We start from the raw sequence: 19511 nt of genomic DNA on the forward strand, positions 1-19511 counted from the left end.
TGGTCAGTGTTATAACTCCCAGGCTTGGGGGCCCTAAAAGCTTGACAGCTCTTCTCCAGCCACCTGAGCCTGCAGTGTCTCTTTGGCTCTTTAATGAATGCTCTCCTTCTGCAGCCTCAGTTCTCGTCTGTCTTTCTGTTTACTGCATCCCACTTGCCCCTGTCCTGGCTGCTCTGCTGAGCTCTGTGCTGTCAACTACTCAGCTGCTGCCACCGCTATCGTCATGACCCCTCTCCTGCCACAGTCTCCATGATACTCTGCTACCTTACCTGGCTGACTACCTTCCCTCATGTTACCAGTCCAGTCTAACTCAGAGTAGAGGAGAAAAGATCATTCACTTCTAGAAGCCTTTCATTGTGTCTACTGTGTGACACCAAGGGAGGGAGGCCTCTCAGGAGGATACCTCTAAGCTACTTGAGTCAAACAGGCTGCTTATATAGTCAGAGAAGGCATATTGTACCAATCGCAGCACACCTTGAATGCAAACAAAGGTTGTCTCTTTCGTGCCATTCCCAGCCACCCTTCTGCTGAGTCACTAGGGGATTTACTCTTTCTCTGGTGTAGGAGGAAATTGTTGCAGGGCCACCAAAAGTTCATTGAACCTAATGATAGCAAAGTTTCCTAGAAACTGTTTGAAAGAGTCCTGACTGAGGCTGTGCTTTCAGGAGTTAGGACACTCAGCATAGTTTTCTCAAGGAAGTCATGGATTTACAAATGGCTGGTGCTGGTACAAGGGTAATTCCTCTTACTGTTTGACTGACATCTTTTGCTCAAGATGCCTAGGGCAGCAAGGGAAAATCCAACAGCTGTCAGTTAGGGCATCAGAGTGCCCTACCTTTTAGCTTCCTTGCTTATTTATAGGACATTAAAGAACATATTAATGCTGGGTGTGGTGTGTACACTTTTAATTCCAGGACTCTGCAGTCAGAGGAAGGCAGATCTCTGAGTTTAAGGCTGGCCTGGTGAGTTCCAGGATAGCCGGAGCTACATAGTGATACTCGGTCTTAACAACAAAACCCAAATCAAAACAAACAAACAAAAAAACCCCAAAACCACCACAAAAAGGATTTGTTATTAACTCTAGTAATGAACTTTGCGTTTTAACAATGCTTAATACTTGTCTACTGCCATCATGAAAAGACAGGCCTACTCTATCTGTCTCAGAAATACCCATTTAGAGAAGTAATATTTTGTTGTTAGTTCATCAGTCCTTAAGACAGCTTTTTTCTCAAACAAGCCAATTGGGAAATACTATACACTTGAACACTTTTTTCCTTTTGCATTTTTCATGTGTCTGTGTGTTGTGTATGTGTGTGAATATGTCCGTAAGTGTATTGGTACATGTGTGTGTGTGTGTGTACAGATAGGTGTACATGCATGTGTGTGTAGAGGCCCAAGACTGCAGTTAGAAGTCTCCCTTGATCCTTCTCTAACTTACACGTTGAGGGGTCACCCTTCCTTCTACTCCCTGACGACAAATCATCTTTCTGTTTCTTTGGAGTTGCCTGTTACAGATGTCCCATGTGAGTGGAAAAATACAATATGTGGCCATTTTGTATAGTTTATGTTACTTAATATTTCAAGGTTTACCAAAGTCATAGCCAAGCATAGCGCATGCGCGCGTGCGTGCGTGTGTGTGTGTGTGTGTGTGTGTGTGTGTGTGTGTGTTTCTTTTATGCTTGGCCTGTATTCCTTGTATATGGTTATAGCAAAAATTATTTACTTACCTAGTTTCCTGGATGATTTGGTTGAATTCCAGTTACTCACCATAGTACTTTTGTGCCCCTTTTGGGCTTCCCCATTAGTGTATACCTTTGGCCCTTGCTAGCTCTTAACAAACATGGAACCACAGTGGCAACAGATTTTCTTAGGAACAGCAGTTGCTAATTACGTTCATGATTGCTCAATATTGGAAACTTGTAATAATTAAAGAATTATATAATACATTTTATCCTTGCTATTTGATAATAGTTGTGATAACACATGGAATTTCATGGTGTTCTGCCTTGATCATTGTAATCTATCTGGTATGAGGCAAATGACAGATGACGTCTAACGGAACTAGATGATCCAGGAAGATAGACATTCAGTCTAACTTAAGATCCATCACTTCCAGGACTTCAGTTATTTAGGTGGTAGAGTCCATTAATAGCATCTCCATTGTTTCATCTGTCCCATTGGGCCCTTGTAAGGATTTCATGGAGTGATTTTCATGAGTGTAACTATTGTATCTCAGGCTTTAGTCAGTATTGCTTGAGATCATAGATAAGAGATGAGAAAATCTTCTCTCTGGCCCTGACAGTTTTCCTTTGTATGGTACTGTTTCAGCTGGGTAAACATGGAAGTAAAGGATGATCGAGGCTTTGGTTGTCTCCAGCTAACAATTAGCTGATGCTGTTTCCATGGTAATGTTGCTTACAGTGCTGTGGGGACAAATGAGAGGAGACAGTGATTCTTGATTTCTTATATATATATTCTTACCATGTTTATATGGACATTCCAGTACCTGTAATTGTAGAGACATGTCTGCCTGTGATCTTTTCCTTTCTCACCGGAAGTTGCGATCGAGGGTTCATAAACTCAGTACAGCAACACATTTCTTTCATTTATTTATTTATTTATTTTTTGCTTATTACATATCAATCCCAGTTCCCCCTCCCTCCCTTCCTTCCACTCCCTAACTTCCCCCCATCCCACCCTTATCTGCTCCTCAGATATATCCCATGGGGAGTCAACAAAATCTGTTCCTTCACCATGTTGAGGCAGGATCAAGGTTCTCCCACTGTGTCTAGACTGAGCAATGTATCTCTCTGTAGGAAATGGGCTCCAAAAAGCCAGATCATACAGTAGGGATAGATCCTGGTCCCACTGCTAGTTGCCACCACAAACTGCTCAAGCCATCCATTGCCACCTGCATTGAGAGTGGCCTAGTTGAGACCTATGCAGGATCCCCAGCTGTCAGTCAGCTCCCACCAGCAACACATTTCTGCCTTCATTCACTACACCCAGAGTGATATAGATTAGGAGAACATCATTAACCAAGTGAGAACTGGATATAAGCTTGAAATGAAGTATTCTGCCTGGTCAGTGATGTGTATTGTGAAGAAGAAAACCAAACACCCGAGGCATGCTGTGTAATATCTGACAGGTGCTTCTGTTTCATCCTAGGAATCCTCAATCTTGCATCTGGAGTGGTGGACTTACTCCAGTTCTACTTCCCAGAATCCTTTGATCGCCTTCCAAGAGATTCTGGACTTTTTGATGGTCCCAAGCCAACTCTCTTGGACTCTTGTAGTGTAAGCGACTTGGCAATTTTGCTTCGAGGGAACAAAAGAAAAACCCAGCCCATTGAATTTGGTGCCCACCAGGTAAGCTTTTTGGGATTGTATGTTCTGAAATAAGTCAGTTTGAAGTTGTGGTCACGAAGAAGAAACAGCAGCTGAATTACTGTGCAAGAATGCAGGAGGTCTTGATCCAGGGTAGGTGTATGCCTGAGAGAGGCCACTGACTGAGACTGTCTTCCCAGTCCTCGCTGACCAAGCCAGTCCTGGCCATTTCACTTTAAAGCCATTACTCGTTTCCTAGGGAAACAGGTGGCACTTCCTTTATTTGTCTTTGTAGACTCTGATATTGTTTGGGTTTATTTTACTATAGGTGATTCTTGTTGCTAATGAAATGGCAAAGGAGAAAATTCCAGAAGAACTGGGGTTAGCACTTGTGCTAACTGTTTATGAGGCAAAAGGATTGGAATTTGATGATGTCCTCCTTTACAACTTTTTTACTGACTCTGAGGTATGTCACAGTGAGTTCTATCCACACAGCCCAGGTCTGTTCCCGGGTGGAACCTCTGCTCTGCAGAAGACGGTCTGGAGCCAAGTGAAGAGTTTGTCACAGGTGCCTGTGTGTGTTGTAGAGCACCTTGTATTTAGTGTGGGGGTTTGTCACTTAGTGGGGGGTTTGAGAATAGCTGTGGGTTGTTCCACAGTATGTCATGGGCTACTTTTCCCTCTACACATCCCTGGCTCTCTTGCATTCGTGTCTTCTGAATGGCCAGCACTCAGGGGCCAGTTTTCATTAGCTGCTGTTCTCATTGACTCCCAGGGATGCCTAAGTTAAAGCAAGTTTAAGGAGAGCCATATATGAAGGCAAGGTTAGCAGTGTCCACTCTTAGGAGGACAGAACTGGGCAAAGTCAGTTGATAGAAAGACAACTCCAAGAAGACAGTGAGGCTTGGTTCCAGTCTGCTGAATCAGGTAACGTGGGTGACAAGAACAGACACCCTGTCTCCAGAGCCCTTTGGTAACGCGGGTGACATGAACAGACACCCTGTCTCCAGAGCCCTTTGGCCTCCTCTGCGATCACAACTTCACACATGTAGACCACAGTAGCCAGAGTCCTTGGATTGGCCCCCAGTGACTTATGTGCCAGCCACTGCCTTAATGTGGTTCCTGGGTCCTTGCCGCTGTGTGTGTGTGTGTGTGTGTGTGTGTGTGTGTGTGTGTGTGTGTTTTAATCTCAAAATTATCATTAGGGGAACCACTAAGTCAAGACTATTGTCCTCTGACTTCTAGCTACTGGTTTCCTTTCACTAACATTGTCTTTTGGTAGGGACTCAGGCTGGCTACTATGGGTCTTCTTTATGCTATAGCTGGCTGTGTTCTAGTCCCTGTTGCAAATTTTCTGTTACATTCTTGGAAGGGTTGTTTTATACCTAAACCAGAGTACCTTTTAGCTTTGATACTTTAACATCTGTCCCTGATCCCACCCTTGAAATAGGATCCTTCCTTACATTTTTCTGATCATTCTTAAATGTATTTGATTTAACAACATTTATGTCTGGTACTGCAACAGGTTCCTCAACAGCTTATAAAGAACTTTTTGAATGTAGTTTCTCATCCCACCAATGTTCTGAGGTCCTAAGTATTTTTATTACCTTCGTTCTGTAGGTAAAGCCAAAGGTGATTGGGCTAAGTAAGTTGTCCCTAGTTACAATACTGGTAGCAGAATCTGAAGAAAACCCAAATGCTTTGAGCTCCAATACTTATCCTTTATCTTGCCTTCCTTTCACATGTGAATTGGCTTCCAGAAACTTCCATAACGAATAAATATATCATTGCCATTTCTATGTACACCCCCTTCCCGGTAGATTTGCTAATAAAAACGGATGCATGCTCATTAACCCTGCTACCATTTTTCATCTCTGAGGTCTAACTTTTTTTTCCTAATAACACATCCACTGGTCATGGTTGGACTGAGGCTCTCCTGAAAGAGAAAGGGGTAAGAATTTGTTGTTCCTGTCCTTTATTAAGTGCCATTTGTATGCACATGCCAGTGATAAAGTCAAAGGTCAAAGATTTAAGGATCTGTGTGGGGAGCTTTGCTTTCAAAAGAAAAATCAGTTTCGTTTCACCTCTTCCTGGGAATGGCACAGGCTTCTCTCTGTCCTTCCACTGCTGACTCAGAATTCTGTGAAATTCAGAAACACAAAAGCAACAAACACCTAAACCGAATTTTTTGATAAACATTTGCTTTATTCTGTGTGTGTATATAAAGATTTTGATAAGGTGCTTCCTGGTGTAATGCAATTGTACATTCCCTGGTGCAAAGTATGCCCCCAATTTATCCTTTACCATCTCTAGACCAGAAAATGCTACAAGGAGAGGAAATGCACTAAAAACAAAAGGAGAGGGAAGGCAGATCACACCTCCCCACCCTCCATGATCTGGAATTCAGGTTTCTTTCAAGGTAGCTGGATGAAAGTTGCTGAATAGTGATCATGGTTTGACATGGGAACAGTGGAGATTGTCTATCTTTGTCCCTCTTAGTGTCCCAGGCAGGCATTGCTTTCAAACATTTGGTATTTGGGCTTGGGTGGGTGGGGGTTTGAGCCTGGATGTGCATGGACATGGGTGGACACTGTCCCTCATATGTGAGAGGGATGGGGGACCTTGAAAACCACACATTTTGTGGGAGATTTGCTAGTGGAATCCAGGCCTTTTCTTTGGAAGAAGCGTTCTTTTCATTGCCTTAAGTGCTGCAGTCCTGTTAATCTTTGCTGTAAGCACATATGCCCCTTCCTGTTCCCATCTTGAAAATGTACCCGGAAATAGGTAGCCACAAACCACCTGAGCAGGTTTTCTTCTCTCCCAGCAGTTTTAAATATATCATGCTTCTCTGGCCCCTTTGGCAGTCATTTTTGCCTATTTGCCTTCAAGGAGGGCCCTCTTGAAATGTCAGCATTTTTACTTGCATTCCTTGACTCTGCTTGCTAAGTAGCTTTGCAAAGAGGATGTCATGAGTATGTCCTATAGAGTTTTTCTAAACCTTTTAACTATTCAGATGACTTCACCTATGATTGATATCACTTTCCAGAGTATGGTAATGAACCCAATGATCAATTTTTATAGTAAACAACCAGTCCTGTTTAGTATGCAGTGCTTTAGGTATTTACTTAGTTTAATCATGTGGTTAAGTAGAATAACTTAAAGCAAGCAGCTCTATCAACTTAAATCTATCAGCGCTATCCACTTCATGGTTTGGGCATTCTTGAACACTACAAAGATGTCAAGTTGGCACCCCTTTACAAAATGGAAAGGTTAGGAGAATAAAGTGGCTATATTTAGAAGACACGGTGAATTGTGAAATTTGAGACTCCTATTTAATTTTGCATTATAAGTACTACCTATAACCTGGGCAATTCAGCCTTGCTAGGGTCAGAAACCAATTCTAAAGCCTGCTGACCAATTCCAGCCCACTGGCTGTTTCTCCCATCTTGGTACTAAAAATGGATTTTACACTTTTTGAATGGTTAGAAAAAAACTCAAAGAATAATATCTCATGGCACATGGAAATTATATGAAACTAAATTTAGCATTGACCAGTATCTTTATTGGAATATAGTATGTCCATTCATTCACGCTGTCTGTGGTCACTTTAGCACTGTGGCAGTGACCAATGAAAGAACATGTACATGCAAATATGACCCTTTACAATGGTTCTCAACCTTCCTAATGTTGTGATCCTTTAATACACTTCCTCATATTGTGGTACCCCCAACCATACATTTTTTCATTGCTATTTTACAACTTTAATTTTGCTACTTTTATGAATTGTAATGTAAATGTCTATGTTTTCAGATTGTCTCAGGCAACCCTTTGAAAGGGTCGACCATAAAGGGGTCTCGACCCACAGGTTGAGAACTACTGCTTTAGAGGAAAAATTCCCATCCTCTAGTCATACAAATACATTACTTTTGGGGGTTTGAATAAGAGAAAGAATGAGCTAAAAGCAAGTACTATACCCTCAATATTATTTCCTTTTCTTGACCAACAAATCTGAGTTGTTCTATTATCCACTGTTAAGAACATTGTGTACAGTCAGACAATAAGTGGAAAATTAGGTATTAATATGTCTTGTCTGCCTTATATCATGTGGCATATATTGTCTGTTTTTCTAAATTCATTGGTTGTTTAATTTATATATTTCTTCCACCTGTGTAAATGTTGTCCCTATGTGGTATTTCTTAACCACATTGTGAGAAGGAGTAAGGTTTCTTCTGTCCTTACTGCTTGTTGACATTCTTTGAATTACTGTAACACCCTGGGCCCTTAGCATTCTTGCCCACAGAGGGTACCTATGTCTGACTTCTTAATCATCTTACCCAAGTGTTGGTGTATTTTCCTGGTAGCTTCTTTGACTCCTGCCTGTGCAACCTTAGTTCTTCCCAGCTATTCTGAGGCCATGGGATGTATCCCTCCATACAGCTTGTGTTGAAGGCTCTACACTTCTGGTTGGGGCTCAGTTTTCTATGAAGTTTGGGAGGCACTTCAAAAGCAAATTCTGTTGTTCTTCAACTTGTTATTGTTGTTCAGGCTTACAAGGAATGGAAGATCATTTCCTCATACACGCCGTCCTCTGACTCCAGAGAGGAAAACTGTCCATTGATTGAAGTTCCCCTGGAGAAATCAAACTCCTCTCCAGCACGGTCCCTTGTGGTGAACCCTGAAATGTACAAGGTGAATATCTGCAATGTGTTCACACATTGATTTAATATGGAACCATAAAAAGGCTTGGAAAGAACATGAAATGAAAAATGGAGCCTTGTACCTGGCTGTCCTTACATTACATGGACAGTGGGAGTGGGGAAGGAAACTCAGTGTTATCTGCCCCCTCCCTCCCTGCAGAGCACTGATGGCGGTGGAAGAGTCTTCCATTCCCCTCTGGAACTAAACTTTACTTAGAAAAGTTGATGAAGTCACAGACTGTGTCTGAAGTAGTTAAGCAGTACTATACAAGGCATGGCTGCCTTAATTTTAAAAAGCAAGTCACAGCATTTGTGAGGTCCTGGGAGCTTTCTCAAAGGTTTGCAGTAATTCTTTAAACCTTATGTTTTAAAAAAGTTTATTTTATTATTTATGTGTGTTTGGGTTCCTGTGGAGGCGAGAAGAGGGTGTTGGATTGGCTAGAGCTGAAGTAACAGTCATCCATGAGTTGCCTGCTAGGAACTTACATGGCTGGGAATAGAATTCAGTCCTCTGCAAGAGCAGCTAGTGCTCTCGACTGCAGAAAACAAACTCTCTAGCCTCTAAAACTTTTTTTTTTGTGGCCAGTGAGATGGCTCGTGGACAAAATGCTTACCAGGCAAACCTGACTATTTGAGTTCAATTCCTAGAACCTACATATAATGAGGAGAGAACTTACTCCACAAAGTTGTCTTGTGACTTGTACACATGGGTCCCCACGTGCACATATCATATACACACATGTAATAAATAAAGCTAAGTTTCTGTATTTTTCCCAGATCAGATAAACCCCTTAAACTATATTCACATTGTCACTTGGACACAAGGCTCACCATCTGCGTCCTCAATCTTATTGTTAGCTCCTCAACGGAGAGCTGAAGCAGCTGTACACTGCCATCACACGGGCTCGGGTCAACCTTTGGATCTTTGATGAAAACCTAGAGAAACGGGCTCCTGCCTTCAAATATTTCATTAGGAGAGACTTTGTTCAAGTTGTAAAGACAGATGAAAATAAAGGTAAGATCTCATTAAAATAGTCTTGCTGTCAGAGGAGAGATGTGTCTCTACCGTTCTGATGGTGATGTGGAAAGGGCAGTTTTTGTTCTTTTGTGTTTTATAGTGCTGAAGATTGAACCCAGGCCCTTATGCGTGTGAGACTAATGACTCGATCGCTGTTCTATACTTCCAGTCTGGGGTATAGAGTTTTGTTTTGTTTACTAGCACCCTCTGCACGATTTTCCCAGAAAAAGCATTTTAGCTTTTTTTATGTTAAGGTGTCCAGGAAAGACTGTGGTGCATTTGGGAGAGTTTGCTACTTTAGGAAATATCTGTTGTTTGCCCTTTAAAAGTGAGTGTTTTGGATAAGGGTTGCAGGAACTAGTGTTGTAATACAAGTTACTATAAGCTTTTGGGCAGTTTGATTGAGATTGCCTATCAAAATAAAGATCACATAGCCCTAGTTGTAATAACAAGAAAATGAAAGAAGTCCAAGCATCCCATATGGAAAAGTCTAAAATATCATACAATTATTAAAAAGACTCAGATGGATTTCTACTTATAGATCAGGAAAGATGTTCAAGATGTAATATATAAGAACAAGCAAAATACAAACAATATAGAATGATCCAGTTTTAAGGAACCTTATATTAATACAAACCTAAAAACTGAATGTACATCAGCATATAGCAGAATAGAACATTTGCATGTACATATGAATGTGTATATGCATATGAAATCTGTTTGAGTGTCTGTAGCTGTCAAACCAAACTCATTTTGCGCACTGGTACATTAAGAATTAGGTTAGTGAGTGACTTAGCTACTTCTCTATTGCTATGAAGAGATGCTAGGACCAAGGGAACTTTTATGAAAAGAAAGCATTGACTTGGGAGCATGCTTATAGAGGGTTAATTAGTGATCATTGTGGTAGGAAGAAGACAGGTATGGTGTTGAGTACTGGCTGAGAGCTTTACATCCTCATCTGTAAGTAGCAGGCAGCAGGCAGAGAGAGATGTTGGGCCTGGCATGGGCTTCTGAAAACCTCAGAACCCATCCCCACACCTCTTCTAACAAGGAGACACCTCCCAACCCTTCCCAAACAGTTCTAGCATTCAAACATATACCAGTAGGGGACCCTTTGGCTTCAGAATGTCACAGCACAGGGGCCAAGAATTCAGATAGCAAGGGAGTCATCATTTGTATCTATTAAACTCCTGGTTGTGAGTAACAAAAGGCCCCATGGTAGGGTCTGAATAAAGAAAATGTATAAATACTCATTTGCACAGTGGATACTTCTGAAGCAAACTTTACAGTGTTTACCTTTGTATAGATCTTGTGGGTATGTGCTTGTTGAGGAGATGTAGACATCATTTCCTTGTTCTTTAGACACTCTGCAGTATTAGAAGGGCTTAAAAATGACCATATATTATTATTATCGTAATTTACAAAGACTAATTAAAAAATGAAGTTTTCTGAGTAAGATAACATCTTCCCTCTATGGAGAAGAAAACCTCCTTTTTTCTTGAGAACCAGTTAATGAGTTGGTTCCTCTGGACTCTAGTTTATGTCTCTAAGGGTTATTTACTTATCAGGAAGAAGCAGAGCTTATCCACTGTAGAGAAGCTTGCTGGTTGCCTGGATATTTCTGACTATTGCTCATCGCTCAGTTGGGGGTCAGGATCCAGTGTTCTTTTCTTAGGGCCCAACTGTTGTGCTATGGTGAGAAAATTGAAGGCTTAAAATTAAAAATTCATTTTCTCAAGGACCTTGCCATTTGAGTAGTCATATGACCTTGTTCAGGCCTGACTTCCTCTTTATGGGCCCTTTTCCCTCCTCAGTAAAAGGAAAAGGAGTGGGTTGGCCTAGTATATAATTTGCAATTTATCTTGTAACTTACATTCTTTTTTTCCCCCTTTGGTTTTTCAAGACAGGGTTTCTATGTGTAGCCTTGGTTGTCCTGGCACTAGCTCTGTAGACCAGGCTGGTCTCCAACTCAGAGATCCACCTGCCTCTGCCTCCTGAGTTCTGGGATTAAAGGCATGTGTCACCTTTAAAGGCATGGCTCACTCATGCTCCTTTTAATCATGAATTATGCTCTAATACCCACTGGAAGAGATGATTAAGATAACTAGTTTTTATTTACAAAATTAAAATGTTCGAGAATGAAAGTTTTTTTAAAAATTTTATTTTGTATCATGGTAACAGTAGGAGCACAAGAGCATGGGCAGTCTTAACTACAAGCTATAGTTGAACACAGTAAACTCTTCCCAGAGCATCTGTCTCTCCAGTACAGGGGAACGAATGTGAGGTGAGTGTGGGCTTGTTTAGCATGGTCATCTTGTCCTCTTCAGATGTAGCATGGGTTTTGTTGTGGGAATACACTCCCACCTGGATGGCACATGGAGTCCACACTGAGGGCTGCAGGCATTGCAGTGTTGTGCTTCAGAAGACTATTGGGAGGAAAGCAGGGAGGGAGCAGGCTGGGCAGCTCTGCCTGGGTTTCGCTCCTTCTGAACACGGTTGCCTTGCTTCTTTAGTTGCTTCTCCTTAGTCTAGGCATCTCTGGTCCCTTTAGCTTTGATTTGGCTTGCTGACATTGTCTTGGCATTCACTGATCTCTGGTACATCATGAGCTGTGCGTTGCTGCTCATTGCTGGTGACATTCTGAGGGCCATGGCTGGTGCAGCTAGAAGAAGGCTGGTATGGAACAGAAAGGACAGACTGTGATGAGGACAACATCTGCAGTTGCAAGCACAAAAAATGGATTTTGTACAGCATGGAATTTTCCAGCTTCACAATGGTATAGAATTAGTACACTTCAGTGGAAACCATATTTTGCATTTTCTTTTTTCCTCAGCTTGTATTAAGTGGGTACAGTTAGCAACCACAGTGTGCTTGGTTGCTAAGCCTTGATGTCTGGTAGGTTAGTTGTATTTTAAGCCCCTTTGAATTATGGTATTTCCAGCTTACTGTGAGGTTTATTGAGATGCAACTTCACAAAAATCTTTGTGGCACGTTTGTTGTAAACTCCTGTTACCTTGTTTCATATTGAATTCTGGGAGCTTGCTAACAACTAGTTGGCTTTTTATTTTCAAGGAGGAATTAATAATTGCTATTCATCTTCTAGTTTATAGCTACAGACAAGGAAAGTAGACCAGAAGTTAAAAATCAAATTATGTCTATTTCTCATTTCTACTTCTATCTTCTGAAACCTACACCAACATGTCATGGTGCTAAAATACATCTTGATGAAGTCTAGAAGGTCAACACAGTACATTTGCCTGCAATACAACAACAAAAGTGATTTCCCTCCATTTCTAGTACCTAGAAGTCCAAGATCAAGAATTAGACTGGGTTAGTTTCTTCTGAGGCCTCTCTTGGGCTCCAGTTGAGGAACACCTTCTCACTGTGTCCTCACATGGTCTTTCCTTGTGTGGTGCAATGATGGTGTGTGTGTGTGTGTGTGTGTGTGTGATGTATCTTGATCTCTTGCAAGGATACCAGTAAGATTGGATTAAGATCGGTCCTAAAGGCTTCATTGTGTAGCTCTTTTCTACAAATAAAGTCCTATTTTGAAGTAGTAGATGATAATAATTCAACAAGGGAATTTGGGGGGATATAGTTTAGGTCAGACAGGTATAAGTCCATGGTTACTACCTGGAGAAACAAACTGGTTTTCACCTTCATTTTAGACTTTGACGATAGCATGTTTGTTAAGACCTCAACACCTGGTGAGTGGATCACTCAAGGAGACTATTATGCCAAGCACCAGTGCTGGAAGGTAAGGAGCTGGGGCCAGAAGCCAAGGGTGTGAGGGGTATCTGTGACTGCTGGCCTTTACAGATCTCGTGGGAAGGTTTCCCGCTATCACACTGGTGACCAGGACACAATGAGGATGGCAGAGATTGTGCCACTTCCGAGTTTATCCTGACAGGAGGAGAACCCGTTGCCCTGTTCCCTCCCAGTCAGTTCAGGCATGGCAGTCCTTCATTTCAGCAAAGTGCCAGCTTGTTCTGATAGGTAGAAAGAGGGCCATGGCCTGTCTCCTGCCAAGAAAACCTGTTTATTTCCATGATTGATTTTTGCAGCTCAACAAAATCATTACAGGCCCCACCTTATTTTATCTCTTCCCTTTGTCAGCTGCAGCTTGTTAGAGATGTTCCCCCCTGTAGCTGCACAATGTCTGCTGCAGCAGCTCAGGCACCCCACTCAGCAGCAGCCCACACAGGAATGAGGGTAGGCACGTGTTTCTTTAAGATCTGTCTTTAGAGCCGAAGTCCCCAGTGGACTTTCTCATTCTTCTCCTGGTCAGGACTTGGTCACATACCCCTCATCTCTGCAAAGTCATCTGGGAGTGTAGTCCCGCGTCACACTTCAGCCCTATATGTAGAGTTTTCACTCTGGCAAGAAAGGAAGAGAAGGCTGTGGGTAGCAACAGTATCTACCACCACAGGCTGAGCTCAGGAAACTCACACCTGGAGCTGACTGTCTGGGCGCCTGGGTGACCGGGGTACCTATGACTACAGCAGAAAGCAGCTGTACTGGGCTTGGCAGACAGCTTTCTTTCCTTCTGTACTACATGTGTAGGGTACAGCTTCTCAAGTGTCCCAGAAAGGTGCCTGCAGTTCTCCTTCCATGTCTGAACAGACATTGTGAGACAATGATTTCTCTGTGGGGCTCATTCTGTTGCTCTAGCAACAGAGTTATAATTGGACTCTGTAAAGCTAGGCCTGAGTGAAGGAACTAGGCAGTGGTGAAGACCCTAAACTGCAAGTCAGAACTGATGAAAGCCATGCCATGAGGTGTAGCAGAGACAGAGCTCTTCAAGTTCCCTTGGCCTCAATTCTGAGAAGAGTTTTTGTGTGCTGTGACAGGCGAAATAGTTTACATGTACAGAAAAGAACTCCTGTCTGGGTTTCTCAGCCACCTGTTGCCGCATAACAAATACCCCATCCAGCCTTAGTGGCTTATCACACGTCATTTGTACTGCTCCCCGTACTGTGAGCTAGCAGTTTGAGTCAGCTAAATAGCTTCGGGACTCACCTAGGGAAATTTGTGGGGCTATACTTAGCTGCCGTTCAGTCGTGGTGTTCTGTTTCTGGTGATTTGCTGGTTTCTGGCTCTGGTAACGGAGGTGGGTAGGGTGTGGTCACTAAGATTCTTGGAAAACTTGTCCCTGATCCAGCATGTCAATTTAAACTACTTCATATGATGCCAGGGTTCAAAGAAATATATCAGTCCTAGAGGCCTGGTCCTAGAATTAGCCCTGTAGCACTTTTACTGAGTTCTCTTGGCTAGATAAGTCACAGCCCACATTAAGGACAGGAGACACAGACTCATGAATGCCAGGGTAGAAGCAGCAAAGGTGTATTTAAAGGAGTGTAGCAGAACTCAGAGGTGTGAGGGCTGTGGCCACCTTTTGATCTCTGGCAATGAGGTGAAGAAAAAAACATGCTCTTATAGATTTGGTATATATGGAAAGTTATTTTCAAAATATGTAATATTTAGCTGTAGAAATTGATAGAGCCTCAAACTTTTATTCTTTATTGACCTCTGTTAAAATTGGAAAGAAGCACTGAATATTAGGCTATTGTTGTAAAACCAAGATATACTTTTTGGCAGGGTGGAGGGAGGCAGCAGGGCGGGAATGGCAAGGCAGGATGGGCAGCAGCAGGTGTGGGCATGAGACTGGAGAGTTATAATATGACCCTTCGTTCCTTTCAGAACATCCTTGATGTTGCCCATATGTGTTGTCCATGGGTTTCCAATTATTTATCCCTTTAAAAATACCTTTTGAATGTTTGAATCTAAAATTTTTTTAGGGGAGCCGGCACAGATGAGAATGTTATAAAAAGCCTTCTCCTCGCCTGACTTTATTTTGACCCCCGCTAAAGGACTTCAGGACTCAGGTGGCTTATTGAGTTTTTGGCTGCATGTCAATGAATGTGTCAGAACCACCTTGCAAGATCATTCATCCAACAAATACTTGTTGAGCTATGGGCCAGTCATTATATTTAGACCCTAAAGATATGATGGTGAGCAACAGTGGCGCACAGACAAGTGCACAGTTGAGTGGCCGCAGGTGTCACAGATGAGGACCAGCTGTCCCCAGAGCCACCTGTCCCGGACACAGGAGGTCAGGGAAGGCTTCTTTGAGAAAGGGGGTCTTGAGCTGAGATTGTAGAATAAATGGAGGAATTAGGCAGAGAAAGGACGGGGAAGGAAGCATTTCAGCTAGAACAGTGCATGCAAAGGCCCCAGCTGGGAAGGAGGGTGGCACTGGTCCCAGGCCCCTGGGGCTGGAATGACAGGAGCAAAGAGCAGAGTGGGAGAGGCCGTTCTGTCTGACTCACCAGAAAGCACCACTCAGTGCCTCCCGTAGCATCATAGAGACCTAATGCCGGTGCAGTGTGAGCCTACTGCTTCTGTAGCTCGTGCTTTGAGACAATGCAAGACTCTTGTTCAGAAGAGCAGCTTTCTGCTGGCCAGCATCTGGGTTATCCTTGGAGACCATTTGACACTCCTTTGCACACCTCATAGTCGGAGGTTTGTTAACATAGATCTGCATGCCCCAAGGATCTGGATGTGCTCTGATGCCATCTCTATGCATTTCTGCGCCACAACGTCTACACTGCTGTCCACTAGCACACAGGCTGGCTGCCACTGTAGTGAGCAACTATGTCAAAGCCCACTGGGTGACGTTGGGCCCATTTCTCCATGGCTCTGACTACGGTTGCTGCTATATACAGTGAGAAGGGTATGCCTTCTGCACGTGGCTGTTGGAAGATTTAAAAAAGTTGGTGTTGTGGTGGCCTATAGACTTATATGTTGTATTCACCTTTTTCATGGCTACTGGCTATTTCCAAATGAAACCTTTGGGTTGTGTTAGCTGGTACCACAGCTGGGCCCTGTCTTTGGAGACTCCTTACTTTAAATCATCTGCACCTTCCTGCTCTTCCCTGTCAGATTGGGCTGGGCCAGACACAGGGCTCTGTCTGTAGCAATATAATGCATGCATTAATTCTTACTCTGTTACCTCCAGTACCTTGCTGGGAATCAAATCTTTGATCTATTTCAGGTTGCAGCTAAGTGTTACCAGAAAGGAGATGCAGTTGAGAAGGAGAAGTTGGCCCTGGCCCACTACACTGCCCTGAATATGAAATCAAAGAAAGTCAGCCCCAAGTAAGTGTCTCAGGATGGGTTCAGATGCTCTCTGATGAGAACAGCATGTTGGCTATACTAGCCACATTTCATGACAATGCTGATTTTCTCCTTTCCCCCCAGGGAGAAGGAGCTACAGTACTTGGAACTGGCTAAGACTTACTTGGAGTGTAATGAGCCAAAGCTATCTCTTAAGTGTTTGAGCTACGCTAAGGAGTTCCAGCTCTCTGCCCAGTTGTGTGAGAGGCTGGGGAAGGTATGGTCCCAACCCAAGGGTGCTCCTTGAAGAGCGGGGCTTCACCTGAGCAAATGGAGGGGTGGGTCCTCTGCCTCTGCTTGTGGTAGGAAGAGACTCCAATCCCAAAGGAAGGAGAGGCTGGCCCTGTTAGCTGTGATCCTTGTTTCTCCACCTGCTCAAGAGAAGTGTGTGTGTGTGTGTGTGTGTGTGTGTGTGTGTGTGTGTGTGTGTGCGCGTGCGTGTGTGTGTGCGCGCGTGCGTATGTGTCTGTGTCCATCCACATCTGTGTTAATATTCAAGGCCTGAAGTCAGCCACAGGGAGGCCAAGTTGCAGACCCAAACCAGGTGGATATTAGAATAGTCTTGCTTTCTCTTTCCATGTGTCCACAGTCTGGAGTCAGCTTGAGTAAGTAGTCTGGTGTGTATACATGGAAGGCTTTTTGTATTCCAGCAATTACCTAGATTATCACAGTTTAATCCAGCAGCCACGTGCAGCTACTTGATATAAGTTAAGTTAATTAAATAGTTAAGTTATTTAAAAGGAGGTAAGGTTAAAAACTTGACCCTCAATGTCACTACCCATAATATGCATGCTCATCATTACAGAATGGAGTCGTGGTGCAAAGCTTTGTAGGGCAGAACATCTGGTCTGGAGCACAGCTTCTCAGTGGTCAGCAAGCTGGCAGTGGACCACAAAAGGTTGCTTATTTGGCAAGATTAAAACAGGAGAAGAAAATAAGCAGTTAGAAATTGTTCATAGCTACATTGCATTGCTGTGATACCCAAGTGTCAGTCATTTTCTCAACAATTGCTTTGTTTCTTTTTCTGAGTGTGTGTGTGTGTCTGTGTGCGAGTGTGTCTGTGTGTGTCTGTGTGTGTGTGTGTGTGTTTGTGTGTCTCTGTGTGCATCTCTGTGTGCATCTCTGTGTGTGTGTCTGTGTATGTTTCTGTGTGTCTGCTCATGCCCAAAGTTGATGTTGGGAATCATGTTCCATCCCTACCTATTGAGGCAGGGTGAATGAATCAAACCCAGAGCTCACTGATGCAATCAGTTTTTCTTGCCAGTTTGCTTTGGGGATTCCATCTTTACTTTCCAAAGCCACTCCCCTCACCAGTCATTTAAGTGGGTTCTGGTAATCAGAACTCTGGCATTCAGGCTTGTATAGCAAGCACTTTAACTACCTAGCCATCTCCACAGCTCAGCAATTCCTTGTCTGTATCAGTTGTAGTGGAATAAGAATTTAAAAGTCTGGCAGTTGCAGAAACTGCTAGAAATCATGCAGCTGTGAGCTGTTGCATTTTCCACCCATGTTTCCTTCTCTCTATTTGGAACATGAGTTTCTGTGTCTGTGTGTCAGACACAGGATCTCTAGCATACCCTGGGTATTGAAGTCAGAGTGGGGAATGGAGAATGAGACCTACTGAGAAGTTGGAGTTGTGGACCCCAGGTCAGTGTCTAAGAAGGAGATCAGTCCATCCTAATGCTGCAGACCTGGCTCCATGTTTGTTATGGGATGTGATTTATGTGGGAGATGGGGTAGAATACTGCATTTCAGTGGAAATAGACATCATACATTCTAGGAATTAAGATAATTTCTAGACTTTCCGGTTTCTTTGTCCTCCGTCTTGAACCCTAATAAGAGACTACAAGATATAGGCATTCCCTATCACTCCCCACCTCTCCTCTGCCTCCCAGTGCCGGCCATGGGAAAGGAGCAAGTATCACTTGTTTCTTTAACCTCGCCTCAGCCTCTCATGCTTGCATTGCTGAAGAGTAGGTAGTGGTGCTTTCTATATTTGTCTAAGCTTGTATTGCTCTATGCTTTGGCTTTCCCACCCTTTCTCTTGTGTTAAGCTCCAGCTGCATCTCTGACCATGGTAACATTCCAGAGTGAGCATTTTCTGTTTCACTACCTCATGTCTCCAGTGATGAAAGTCCAGGCTGCTCACTAGTGCCTGGCTGCAGCACACAACACTGGTGTAGCGTGAGTCAGTCTTTCTGGAGCCATCTGTGATGTGTTGCTAGGAGTGGCCTGGAGTCCTGGGGTCTTCAGAGACTATTATCTCATTTTACTAGGTATGATCACCTTGCTGTTGAGAATGGCCATGCCACACTGTGTGTAAAGATTGTGTGCCCCCTATGTCCTTGGCCATGTTTAGCAGATTCTGATTTTTGGAAGCCTCTAGATGGAGCTCACTGTCACAGAGGTTGATTGGCTTCATGTTAGTTGTCCACACTCTCCTATTGTAAAGGGCAGTTTATAATCTTTGAGTGTTTTTAAAATTCTATTTTCAAGAAAGTCTTTACTTTGTAGCTACAGGAATTCTTTTTATGATCTAGACCTGCCAATTCTTATATAATAGCTTCTAGTCAGATATAGCCAATTAAGATTAATTAAAATTCAATACATTTAAATTTTGTTTTTTACATTACAGTACTTGATATATCAAAGTCTCTATTCAGATTTAGTTAGTGACCAGCAGACTGGGTTACACAATAGTGAGACACACCTGTTTTCATAGAGCTGTTGGACAGTGCTGAAACCGGTCTCTTCCCTGCCCCTTCTCCCTCCTTCCTCTTTCCCTCCATTTCCAGTGCTGGGAATTGAACCTGGGACCTCATATACATCTTAAGCAAGTGCTTCATCACTGAACCATATTATAGTCCTTACAATTGTTTTTTTCTGGTTGTGAGCCTAGCCTTTAATGTCTGAGCCATCTCTCCAGCCCAATTGTTTTTTTTTTTCTTAGCTTTATTTCGTGAGACCTTGGTTGAATTTGAAGTCATAAAATTCATTAACTTTTCTCCTAAGATTTGTATCTTTAGGTTTTATGGGAAGCATTTTTACTTACAGGTCACAGGTATTCCCACACATTTTTCCTCAGTAATTTGTATCTGAACCTTTAAACTTTTTAATTTTTATTTTTCATGTATATGGGTGTTTTGCATGCATCTATGTATGTGTACTGCATGCCTGTATTTCTGAGGAGGAGGCTAGAAGAGGGCATTGGATCGCCTGGAACAGGAGGTACAGATAGTTGTGAGCTGCCATGTAAGTTCTGGGAATTGAACCTGTGTGTCCTCTGCGAGAAAA

The 19511-nt window shown here is 42.9% G+C and overlaps 1 protein-coding gene across 3 annotated transcripts in view; it reads left to right on the top strand.

Moving 5' to 3' along the window:
- Trank1 (tetratricopeptide repeat and ankyrin repeat containing 1) overlaps window positions 1-19511 on the top strand; it is a 78452-nt gene that overhangs the window by 51701 nt on the left and 7240 nt on the right. For all 3 annotated transcript variants that reach the window (XM_040739543.1, XM_040739544.1, XM_040739546.1), the window contains 7 exons: window positions 3169-3368; window positions 3655-3792; window positions 7872-8015; window positions 8882-9038; window positions 12710-12798; window positions 16096-16199; window positions 16302-16434. In XM_040739543.1, coding sequence (XP_040595477.1) covers window positions 3169-3368; window positions 3655-3792; window positions 7872-8015; window positions 8882-9038; window positions 12710-12798; window positions 16096-16199; window positions 16302-16434 — 965 coding nt within the window. The remainder of the gene's footprint in view (window positions 1-3168; window positions 3369-3654; window positions 3793-7871; window positions 8016-8881; window positions 9039-12709; window positions 12799-16095; window positions 16200-16301; window positions 16435-19511) is intronic.

The sequence above is a fragment of the Mesocricetus auratus genome, unplaced genomic scaffold (assembly GCF_017639785.1).
Source record: "Mesocricetus auratus isolate SY011 unplaced genomic scaffold, BCM_Maur_2.0 Super-Scaffold_100691, whole genome shotgun sequence".
In the NCBI taxonomy this organism is placed as follows: domain Eukaryota; kingdom Metazoa; phylum Chordata; class Mammalia; order Rodentia; family Cricetidae; genus Mesocricetus; species Mesocricetus auratus.